Raw genomic sequence first — 12,735 nt, 5'->3', positions numbered from 1 at the left:
ATATGGTGACCACTGTACTGGATTGGAGAGCAGGTAAAGTCAGTGGGTTATATAACCATCACTTATTTTAAGAAAATCAAATGGCCTTTGTGTTTGAGGCAGGAGTATTTAGTTCACCTACAGTCTAATTTTCAAGTATCAGCTCATTGAAATTCTGAAACTGAAATTCTGTCCGCAAGGTATATTCATATCTGTAGGCTTTTAACTCTTTGTAAGTTTTTTCTTTCTATTGTTTGTTACTTCACTGGGCTATGAAACTAATTTTTGGCCAGAAAAACTATGATGTTTTTTAACAGATTATTAGTCATTTGTATTTAAAGACTGGCCCAGCTTATGCTTTAGAAATCTAGTTTGATGGGTGTCTTTTGTCTCCACAGAGGATGTCCCAGACTCTCCATCCAGTCCGGGTTCTCCTAAAGTCGCTCTTCTTCCGCCCGTCTTGAAAAAAGTTCCTGCAGACAAAGAGAGAGATGGCCAAGGCAGCCCACAGCCCAGTCCCAGGACCTTTTCCCGGGAAGGTAAGATATTTTTTCTCTGCATTAGCTCTCCCGCAAGGAGAGTCATTTCTAGAGAAAGGAATTCATCTTGGTTAGAGTTTGTCAGTTTCTTGGATTACATTTGGATTACATTTTGGAACCAGAGCAGACTCGATTCAACATTGTTGGTGATATTGGGTCTTAAAGAGTTACACTTTTACTCCTTGTATAGCGTCACTCAGCCCAAAGGTCTTTGTAATAGTAATCTCTAGCTGCTCCTGAACTGACCCCTCGTGTATTAGGAATGCCAACAACAATGTTCTGTGACTGTTTGGGGCTACCTATAGGTTTCTAGGGTCCACTGTTTCTCAGAAGAGCTCCCCCTGGTGGTCAGTTTCTGACACTATGGTTCAGGAGTGGCTCATACAGGCCTGGGAGACCCGGTAGATGGTTAGCTTATGTAAGGTCGGGAAGTCAGGTGCTCCTCATTCTCAGATGTGTCACTTGCATGGGTGTTCTCATAGCATTGTCATACCAGTATGTTTCTTTTACTTTGCTGGGGTGGGAGCAGAGCAAGATAATCCCAGGGCTTGAATGCTGTCTCCCAGAATCAGATCAAATATTGTCGTCTGTGGAGGCGAGGTGTGTTTGGGCTGACTTTTGCACCCCACCTTGTCTTTTCCCACTTCTCCCATTCTGTTCAATGTGCAGTTACGTCTGTCTATCATCAAGTGTAATTGCCAACTCTAAGCCCCACCTATTAAGAAATTATCTGGAGCCATCGTCGCCCATGTCCAGATAGCTCTCAGCGTGGTTTGGGGTTGCTTGGTTTTATTTTAGATTGTTTGATGCTTTAGAATTCTTTCATCGCTCTGATTGTGACATCTTCCTACTGTGGCACACTTTCTTTTGGGTTGAAATTAATGGGAAATGTTTCTGAGTACTGTCTGAGAGTCTCATAAAAAATAGCACAGCCTGCTTTCTTATCTCCATTCTGCAGATTTATTTGATGTGAACAAACTTCACTTACCTACTGGCTGTAAATTAAAGAAGGTCGGGGGTGGGGTTTGACCAAAGCTGATAAACTAGTCTGTCAAACAGAGAAACTAAAGTCATTGAATGATGGCTGCCACTTAGTCATTTCACACTGGGTGATCAATAAATACAGGACTCAGTATTATAGCCACAGCCTTTGAAAGCCTTAGTCTAGAAAGAGGAATTAGTTGTTGTGTCAGGTCAGAGTGACTGCCTGCTCAAACCACACAGTCCCTTCCCCATCCTACCCTCATCTTTCCCTTTCTGCAACCGCTATCTTTGTGTCTTTACTTACAAGGAAGCTTTGAAAAATGTCTGAAAGAATTTTGTTGGTGAGAAATGGGAAGGCATGGAGGAGTAGTAAGGGTAAGTAGGAATGTTCATCTTGTCAAAAGCAATTGGAAATATGGATGGATTGAAAAGAAAAGGGCTGAGGGCTGAACAAGAAATAACTGCTTAACATTTTTGAAAAAGGACATTTTCTAAGATGCCTAAGACGAGGCCCAGAGTAACCCACCAGCCTCCTGAGTAAAAGAGCGTGTACCATGGCGCCTCTAGCATTAACCAAGAGGGTGAAATACTGGATGCTACAGGCAGGTCCTTGGCTGCTTTGAGAAAGTTAGGTGTTCTTTCCCTAGGAACTTAGGAATGAATGTGTTGCTTCTCAAACATATCAGGGCTTCACAGGTAGATGCTTGATTCCCTTCCCCACACCCCCCATCTTTCCAGCTGAAGACTGGAGAGCTACAGAAATCACTGCTTTCCCATCTGGGATCCAGGATAATCTCTGAGATCATTCTGATGGTGTTCCCTGAAACTGAAATTGGACTAGAAAATATACATGAGGTCTCAGAACAGTTGGTATATGTGAGAGGTGGTAATGTTTTGACTTCAGTTTATTTTTCAGCCTGTCCACTAAGCTGGCCCAGGAATGAGAGCCACTTGCAAGCCCTCTTTTCCTTTAGAAAACTGTTCCTGTTGTCCCCATTCCTACTTTCTTGTACATTATTCATGCTGGTTACTTCATTTCCTTGTTCTGTGCCTCCCTCTGGACTAGCGTGCCCAACTCATTTCTGAATCAGGTAAACGGCTGTGCTTCTTCCAGATTATTCCATAGTGAATGTGAATTTTGTTAATCCATCTTGGAATTGAAACAGTAACGCGGGGGCCTTTCTGTTAGTTATATTTTGGGGGCAGACTCGGAGCTCACCTCATTTTGCACGACATTTCCATAATGTTGGCTGTTGAATTCTGTAGATAATGGTGTGTCTGTTCAGGACCAACACTGGAGGTACCTTGAATCTTAAGCGGGGTGGGTAAGCTGATATTTAAGTTTTAATATTAATATTTTTTAATACTAATGTCAACACGTTGATGTATTTGCTACTATAAAGGGTAAAATGGATCCCTTTTCCTCAGTAGTGCAAAGAGGAGATTATTACAAAAGGCATTCAGATCATGACAGTGGCAAGCCTTCCGGTAGAGGGAAAAGACCTTCAAAACTGTACTCCACCATTGCAGAAGAGGAAGTGAATGCAATTGGGCACAGGAAGTCACAGCCAACAAATGGTTAGAGTCTTCACTTATCATCCCTCACTGTCCCAAAGCTTATGAACTGGCACTAACAAAAACAAACTTTGAGTAACTTCTATCCTGGGACTGGGTCAGGGATTGATCATACAATTGATTTTTTTTTTTCTAAATGGCAGCAGGATGGTCCTTCCATTGGGGGGCAAAAAGTATTGCCTTAAAAAACTAAAATCAGAAATTCTTACGAGGAGGACCAAGTTACTTGGGATTATGGTGACTTGTCCTTTCAAATTTTTGTGATCATGGAGGTTGATTTTTATATTTGGGGTCATGTCTCCTATTCTCTTCCTTTCTCTCTTTACTCTTCTAAAGAGCAACACAGTTACCTTTAGAGAATGTTAGCCAAACACCTTACCTTGCACTCTTCTAGCAAAGGATACAGGTAATCTTTCAGTGGACACTTTGTAACCCTGTAAGAAGAAAGGAAAAGTACCAGTTTACTTTTGAACCTCATATTATTTTACAACAGTTACCCAATAAGTGTCTTCCAATTTTGACACTGTATACATCCTGTAAAGTTCTGTTCAGGTGAGGACGGTCCCAGGCAACGGATTTTAAATCAGCTTTTATCTCCATTGGGAAATTTTAGAATAAGTACTGCTGACTGAGAGAGGAAATGGCTTTTCTATGACTAAGTATTCATCATCTCCCTGGTTAATCGCTTTTTATAAATATGACTTAAAGTCTTTTAAAGAAAGTTTTAGTATCATAAAAGAGATATTAAATATTTTGATATCTGAAGCTTGTTTAAGGGATTTCTTCCCTTGGAATAGGCTTTCCCCGCCCCCCCCCCCCCCCGCCTCCCTGTTATACCATCTGATAAAGTAACATATGAGGGTAGGTGGCTCCAGGGATAAAGTGTCCACAGTCTAGCCATAATCCCACACTCCCTTACCGCCTCTTCAGAAAGCATCACAGAAGGCAGGTCAGTGGAAGTGAACTTAAAATAGGGATAATTTCTGTTTATTGAAAAAGGCTAAACCATTCTCAAACCTTTGACCTACCTTATAGCTTAGTAGTCCAGTGAGTTATGACGTCTCAGTAGGAACTGTTGTCTTTGAGGACTTTCCCTGACACAGTTAAAAACAAGAACAACGGAGCAAGCATCTACCAGTCTCCCACCAGCAACAGCATTGGAGTCAGCCTTCTTGACCAGATACTGTGAGATAAGCCATGGCCTCTGACTTGCCTGGTGGCCCAGCACACACTAGCCAGGTGATAGGGTGGCGTTAAGGATGTGGCCCACTGCATAAAGAAAGCCGCCTTCTGTTTGGGCCGGGCAGCACCTGCCCTAGAGGAAAACAACTGACTTGTTTCTTCATTTTAAAATATTTTCGAGAGAATCTGTTATCTTCAAGTCATAAATTACAGTAAGACATTTTATGAAAAAAAGAATTTATATTAAATCAGAAGCTCTATATTGCCTCTTTTGATAAGGACACCCAAGGTTACCCAGATGTTGCTAGATTTTGGAAATTTTCATTTGAACTGTTGCATCAGTTGACTTATAATCATTTGTTGTTAACAAAGAACCCTTCATGCAGTGTAATGTTCATTTTTCAAGAGACCACCAACAGCTGTTTATACAACACGTGGATGAAGAGCCCACTTGCCATACCACACGGGTCATCCAGTGAGGTTCTGAGTTAGAGTGAAAATAAGATGAAGCCAGAGAAAAGCCAGATCCTAGAGAGGCAAGAAATTCTCTCTGATTTCTTTTCTTTTTTTTTTTTTTTTTTGATGACCTCTTTGGTTTAAAGCTCTCATTGTGATGGGCTACGTCAAATTTTGATGGAATTCAATAGGACCATCTTGATTTGCTTTCCTGCCTAGATTTCTTGAGATATGAACAGGAACCAAAAGCATAATTTTTGGAGGAGCTTCAGTTAAAATAATCTGATGTACAATATTTGAATCTTGTTTTGTTAGTGCCGATTCCCAGCACTTGTCTTCACCCCTGAGAATTGCATAGCAGTCTGCTTTCTGAATAGTTTGTTAACGAATGCATTTAGCAGAGCAATTCTGTTAAACCACAGTGTGTAGTTTTAAGTATTTTAAGAGCAGCTTTGTTTATGCTAAAACAGCTTTCTTACCTTCCTAAATCATGTCTCTGTGAAACAAACAGAAGCTATTTGTTCTCAAAGCATGCTGCCTATTTTTATCATGGTTATTATGTGGCTATTTTAATATTGACTTGACAGGTAAAATGCTTAGTTTCTTTTCCTGGAAGTATTTGTAATTACATCTTTCGAATTTCAGATCATTTCCTCTCTACGTTTAATATAAGCTGTGATGTCTTCATTAGAGTATGTCCTATTTTCTTGAAGAAAAGAGTTGGTTTTGACTTTGTATGCACTGTAATGTGTCCTGTTTGGACAGGCCATCCTATATCTGAGATTCCTATAGTGTATCACTTGCTTCTTCCATAATTCAGCCTAAAGCCAACAAATATTTGGTTGTAGCTAATAATCTGTAACCCGGTGCTATGTTCCCCATTTTTCGCCACATCTGGGTTCTACTACCCCTATGTGAATTCTTCGAAAGGAATTTAACAGTTCATTGACACTCAGTGCTTGTCAGAAAATATTTCAAAAAGGTCATCATGTTTTTCTCCTGGGAAATATGAATGTCAGTGGAGCTGAAAATAGAGAAAAGCTCAAATTTTTGTATCAATCTCTAATTCTGAATTTATATGCACATTTCAGATGCTCTAAAATTAGCATATATATGTATTTGCATATATATATGCAAACTCAGATCATCTTCAAGAATGACAGATTTCACATTTGAGCCTCTCTATCAGTTATCAACACTGAAGACAGGATATGAATATACATGGAATATTTCTGTTGAATAAATTGCCTGTTTACTTACTCAGGTATCTTTTATAATTTTAACAGTACCTGGAATGGTAATAAATGTGTATAGACACATAGAGAAGCTCTTGAACTTTAATGTATGAATTATTGCATTAAAGTAGTCAAACAGTCTTTCAAACACTGTTACAATTCAAGCATTAAATCAGGCTGCCTAAGAGAAAGTTTCTCTGAGTTAATAAGAAGTCTGAATTCAGAAATACTGAACCTACTTAAATATAATTGTAATTTTGTAATTACTGTCCTAATTACATGCAATCAAGTAATGCTGCCTAAAGGCTGGAAAACAAATAACAAAGAACACACCTCCTACTAAGGTCGTTTGCACTAGCAATCTGGACTAATACCAAGTGCTTTGGCTTTCAAACTCAAACAAGTGAGTTGTGCACACAGTTCCTTGATCTCACCATGCCTCAGTTTTCCTGTCCAAGAATGGTGCCTTACTTATGATACAAAGAAAATGTCAGCCTGGTGCTATATACCCATTATCACATTCACAACTGGTAGAGTTAAATCAGTGAAAGTGAATATTTTTAGAATGAATTTTTAAATAATGTTACCACCATAGTGAATTGCATTGACAGTCCTCCAGAAACAGCATATCATTATTCCTCTCAGTGACTATGCCAGACAAATTAGAAGTTTTGCTCTCATGACTGGTACCAGGTCAGCTCTATGTCACCAACTCAGCCTGTTAACTTGCGTACACCCCCGCCCCTTCCCGCCGGCCTGGAGGACTCAGAAGTTAGTGTCACTTGGATGGAGACTGAAGGACAGTCTTACTTTTTGCAGGAAGAAACCTGTGTTGGATTGGTACTTAATTTCGGTTAGTCCTGGTCCAGGGTTCTTGGTTTTTATCTGTGACAGAAACACATTTGAGTATAGGAATTTCTCCATTTTTAAAGGGTATTCTTGATGTCATATTCATATCATATGACGTCAATGAGACCTGGGATTCTGAGGATGTTATAACTATTGGGAAGAATGAAAGGTTTTTTAATCTAAGAACACAAGCTAATAGATAAACAAGCAATATATCAGCATACTTCTTCCTTTGGATTTGTAGTGTTGGAAATTTGAGTAATACTTAGTTTTAAAATGAATAAGATTTTCTAGCTGATTTCACTAGTAATGATCTGTTTTGAGGTTAGATTATTGCAAAGTATTTCAAGATCAAAATACAATAAATTTTCTCTGCTAACCCCTGCTCATAGTAAACACACACAAGTTCAGAACTTAAATATTATTAGTATCAAATTAGTTTGTGAGAAAGGGAAAATTATTTATAGAAAATTGCTTACCTTTTTTCCCCAAGTCAAACTAAAAAAAATAAACTAATCAATATAATATTTATTCTTTGCTTTTCCCCTCCATCTGAGAATTTGCTCAAAACAGTTGGGTAAAAACTCAAAACTTTTTTAAAAATTACTTTTTTATCATGAAATTTTATCCTTCTATAAGAATTTTGAGTAAATTCAATATAATTAAAATTTAAATTTTTATTGTCTAGAGATCAGAATCTGGCCCTGACAGCAGGATTGGCAAGAGAAGTACTTTATTATGTTTGCGTTTTGCCTATTAGGTTTCATGAGTTTTCACTTCCTAAAACAACATTCTTTAGCAGATGAAACATTTAAAAAGCCAGTTGCTGGCAAGATGAGTTTTTTTTTAACATAATGCTAACATCAAAATGATTCGAAGCATCAAATGAATCCTCTTGCTTTTCCAGGACTGTGTTCCTGGTTGGATATTTAAACTTCTGAGTAGTGAGGTAGCTGCACTCTTTCAAGCTACACAAAGTGCCTGGGCTTGGTATTTTTAGCTTTTAAGTGATGTCTCTACAATAGACTTGGTGAGTAATATTTAATAACTCTTAACAGCCACGCTGCATCTGGACCTTTCCCAAAGTATAGTAGCAGAGAAGCTATGACTTAGTTGAAAAGAACATGGGTTTTGGAGAAAGATTTAATTTAAACCCCGATTCCAAGTTTTACAGAACCTACCCAGTAGTTGTGGAGAGTAACAGTGATAACACAGTGCCTGGCAGGACGCATCACAAAGGCTCAGCCCGGCATTGTTCTCTCGTCACTGCTTTGTAGATTCCCCCATCTTCACATGTGGTCAGAACTGGCAACAAACATGGCAGATTTGTTTTTTTTTTTTTTTTAAACCTGGAAGCTGTTCCTAAAGGATTGAATAGAGGCAGCATTAATTCATTTCCACAAGACTTTATTCCATTTCCTAGAGAGTGAAACTGAGGTTTTCTGAGACACAGAAGGGCCTCCTCATATCCTGTCCTTGAAGCAGGATGGCCAACCCCAAATGGTGTGCAGAAGGCAGCGGATGGAATACCTGTCCCGCAGTGCCACCTCCGGGCTCTGTGCCGCATGAACGGGCAGCTGTGACCGAGGAGGTCCCCCGGGACAGAGTGGCTTCCGCGTGCTCCCACCCCCACCCTCCCCTCCTGGGGTCCTCACCCTCAGATGGTCAACCGCATCTATGAGAGGCTCACCCTCTCATAGACTGGGGTTTTTATGTTTTCTGTGTTGTTTTGTTGGTTGGTTTTTAATTTCTGTTTAGAGTCTTGAAATGTACTTGGAAAATTGTTTCTGAGAAAGTTCATCTCAAACCCTCCCACACGCTTCAGGGCCCCTGCCTATCTCAGCCCCTTACTGCTCAGGCCACCAGCATCTCCTTGTTCATCAACCGTAATGACTTTCTTCCCTTCCTTTCAGTGTCCAGGAGGAGCTGGAGCCAGCAGGCCCAGGAGTGTCAAGAACAAAAGCAGTGGGCCTCCAGTAAAGACGGCCAGCCAGGCAGCAAGTCCAGCGACTCTGGGGAGGAGGCAGAGAGAGAGTATATTTTTGTGTAATGGTCACCCACGCAGAAGTCTTACCATGAGGGGTGCTTTTGTTAGCCATCAGAGAGGAACCAAGGGCAACATCTCTTTCTTCTAAGCATTTGTCTCTTGGTGCTTTTTTCTTTCTCCTTTTTTACTCGAGAACCAAAACAAATCCATTTCTCGGGAATCAAAGCACAGGTTTGACCTTTCCCAACCCTTGGCATTTGATTTCTATGCACTCCTTCATCTGCCTTCAACGAATGCCAGCATTATCCCATGGGCCCTACTTGAATTTCTCTGAGGCAGCTAAAGGTTGCCCCGTCAGGTGAGTTTGGGGAGATAAATGAGGTCACTGGACACATACTCCTGAGTGACTCCATCCAGCTGACCGTGGGGTACTGCTGCATGTAGCTGTGTCAAACCTGCACTTGACTCGATAGAGCGGTTTATTCTTGATGTATGCAATTGCACTGTAATTAACAGAGCACACTAATAGTTTGTATAAATTATATATATCAGATCTTGGGGATGGTTTTACATTCTCCCATGGGGAACTTCTTCCTTCCCCATGTGGAATTGTACATTTACATTTGGTACGGTGACCTTTGTGATACCAACAAGCTAGTTAAGAACCGAGTTTGAAAGGCCCGTGGCGGATTCTACCATGCACCCAGATTAATGTATATAGTTGATTGGAATGAGGTTTTTATGAATATTCATGTTTTTTGAAGGCCTTTAATTTCTGTTCTGCATATTAGCTTTTAATGTGTGATTAAGAGAGATACTTTGACACCTGTAAAAAATCAAAATACTACTTTTTAAGACATTTCACAAATATTCACTTACATTACAGGCTGAGGTATTTTATTCATATGTATATTTATACCAATAAAATGATTTTACAAGTGGAATTTTGACTTTCTCCAGTGATTTTTTTAGTGAGGATTGGCTTGTGGTAATGAGCTTTGTTTTCTAAAAATCCAGAATAATTACAGTTCCCAGATTATCAAAAACCTATTACATCCTAAATAAATGCAACTTGCTGATTTCATGGCCTGCTCTTAGCTTTGGGGAAAACATGAAATTCATCAAAAGGTTATGAGAGTCCACGAGAGCCCAGATAATGGAGTCGGGGCTGGAGTCTCTGAAAAATCCCAAGACGCTGTGAGATGAGCAGGACGACTGCTGGGAGAGGTCTGGGAATCTTCACCAAATGAGAAGTTACAGATCATGGTTTTCCTACTGGTGCCATGTGCAGGCCCTTAACTAAGAATGAGGCTATTGGTAACTCACACCCCGTCTCAGGTATACCAAACAGGGGCTCAAAACCCAGGAATCACTTTGTTTTGAGGATGCATTCTTTGTCTAGTTAGACTGGGCAGGCTGACCTTTCATTTTCCTTAGTTCAGCATTGGATGGTCTGGGTCCCCATAGCACCTGCTGTTTGGCTAACGATTGGTGAGGCATGTGTCGGGTGTTGGAAAGAAGTCAGTGCAATTATAAAACGGCCACTGAAAATTCAGGAAGCGGGAAACAGACAGCTGGTTAATCAGGTGGGGCGATCCGCCCTGGGGCGGGAAAGATGTCATACGTTGACCCCGCCCGGAGCTGGCCCATTTCCCAGGTGCTCCAGGTGCTTCTGTTCGCTATCCACCTTCTCTCACACTGTTTACAGAACACTGTTCCCAGAGAAAATTTTGCAAGCTTGAAGGGAAAATGATGATTCATTTTATCTTTGCAAGAGAAAATGTACAGAAAAATTACAACAGAAAATCGCAGGAGGCAGGACAGCCCTGATTTTTCAGTGTTACACCCATCCTCGATCCCAAATGTGTGGACTTACCTGGTGGTCCAGTGGTTGAGACTCCATGCTCCCAATGCAGAGGGCCCGGGTTCAATCTCTGGTCAAGGAACTAGATCCCACAAGCTGCAAGTAAGATCTCATACGCTGCAACTAAGACTCAGCACAGCCCAATTAAAAAAAAAAAAAAAAAAAATTCTGAGTGGACAAATCCTAAATTGAGATGGCCATGAAAAGATTTAGACTTTTTTGCTCTGGATTAAAAGCACTGCCCACGTGTGACCCAGCAGTGGAAATCACGTGGTGGTCATTTTCATCCCGTCCCTCTTTTTCTTCAGAGCAAGAATGTTAACCAATGCCTTCTCTAGCTTATTGAAGGAACCCAGTGGGAGGTCTTGGTGGAAGGTTGTAGATTGAGTCTGACCCTCATTTCCACTGTATAAGGTGCTAAGAAAATGGAGGTTTCAGACCCTCAAGGTTGTTACTACAATGTTTGGGGTTCCTAAGGTATATAATCCACTGGAAACCAGTATTCCCAACACCCATGTCTTTAGCCCAGAACCCAACCTCTTGGCCAAACTGCTGAAGACCAGAGTAGGAGACAAAGGAGGGAAGACAAAACGGAAGGATGAAGAGTGTGGTTTTTTTCCTCTCTTAGATTTTGATTTTTCTTTTTCTCTCCTAAGTTTTGACTGGACAAAACAAAACTATAGAATCCATGGTATGGTCTCTTCAATAAGTGGTGCTGGGAAAACTGGACAGCTGCATGTAAAAGAATGAAATTAGAACACTTCCTTATAATATACACAAAAATAAACTCAAAATGGATTAAAGACCTAGGTGCAAGCCCGGATACTATAAACTCTTAGAGAAAAACATCAGCAGAACACTGACATAAACCACAGCAAGATCTTTTTTGAGTAATGAAAACAAACCAAACAAATGGGACCTAATTAAACGTAAAAGCTTCTGCCCAGCAAAGGAAACTGTAAACAAAACAAAAAGATAACCCACAGAATGCAAGAAAATATTTGCAAACAAAGCAACCAACAAGGGATTAATCTCCAAAATACACAAACAGCTCATTCAGCTCAAAAAAGCAAACAACCCAATCAAAAAATGGGTGGAAGATCTACACATTTCTCCAAAAACATACAGATGGCCAAAAAACACATAAAAAGATGCTCCCAACAACACTAATTATTAAAGAAATACAAATCAAAACTACGATGAGATATCACCTCACACCAGTCAGAATGGCCATCATCAAAAAATACATGCTGGAGAGGATGTGAAGAGAAGGGAACCCTCCTAAACTGTTGATAGCAATGTGAATTGGTAACAACCACTACAGAGGGCAGTATGGAGGTTCCTTAAAAAACTAAAAATAGAGCTAGCATATGATCCTGCAATCCCACCCCTGGGCATACATCTGGAGAAAAACAGGGTCTGAAGGGATACTTGTACCTCAGTGTTCATTGTAGCACTGTTTACAATAGCCAGGGCACGGAAACAATGTAAATGTCCATTGACATAAGGGTAAAGAAGATGTGGCACGAATATGCAATGGAATATTATTTGGCTATTAAAAAGAATGAAATAATGCCACTTGCAGCAACATGGATGGACCTAGAGACTGTCATACTGAGTAGTTAGAGCAAGGCATAAAACCACTGCCTGTGGTCCCTGACCTGGCCTCAGGACCACACCGCCCAGCCCCCTGCAGTCCTCACAGTTGGTGCTAAGTTCTGGAGAGGCCGTATAACAGCAGGCCTCAGGGTGAGCGGAATGGCGCCCCTCTCTAGCGGGGGGCCTGGATTACTTACCTTAGTCCTCTTAGGTGGGGCGGGGGAGGAGGAGACAGGTGAAACCTGTTAAGTCCTTTTCTAATCCTCTTTGCCACAAGGTGGCAAACCCGAACCATGGGGACTTAGCTGCCAGCCTCAGGGCCACTTTATAATGTGCTCTCCTGGGGTAGATACTGTGATGAGGACAAAAGTGTTACTGTCCTGACCAGTAGCTGGCAATGGTCCTTCGGTAGTCAACTGCTGAACTTGGATGGTGTTGACCAGTTGCCTCTGCGTTACCATGGCGTCAGCACTGTGACCGGCGCTC

The 12,735-nt window shown here is 40.8% G+C and overlaps 1 protein-coding gene across 4 annotated transcripts in view; it reads left to right on the top strand.

Annotated features, from left to right (window-relative positions):
• Positions 1-9,730, top strand: part of CARMIL1 (capping protein regulator and myosin 1 linker 1) — a 303,752-nt gene extending 294,022 nt beyond the window's left edge. For 2 of the 4 annotated variants that reach the window (XM_061147459.1, XM_061147462.1), the window contains 3 exons: positions 378-518; positions 2,931-3,080; positions 8,713-9,730. In XM_061147459.1, coding sequence (XP_061003442.1) covers positions 378-518; positions 2,931-3,080; positions 8,713-8,849 — 428 coding nt within the window. In that variant the 3' untranslated portion in view covers positions 8,850-9,730. The remainder of the gene's footprint in view (positions 1-377; positions 519-2,930; positions 3,081-8,712) is intronic. The other 2 variants (XM_061147460.1, XM_061147461.1) reach the window with 2 other exon arrangements.
• The last annotated feature ends 3,005 nt before the right edge of the window (positions 9,731-12,735 follow it).

The sequence above is a fragment of the Dama dama genome, chromosome 7 (assembly GCF_033118175.1).
Source record: "Dama dama isolate Ldn47 chromosome 7, ASM3311817v1, whole genome shotgun sequence".
NCBI classification, from domain to species: domain Eukaryota; kingdom Metazoa; phylum Chordata; class Mammalia; order Artiodactyla; family Cervidae; genus Dama; species Dama dama.
Note: the sequence above shows the minus strand (reverse complement) of the source record. Positions and strands in the feature narration are given on the sequence as shown.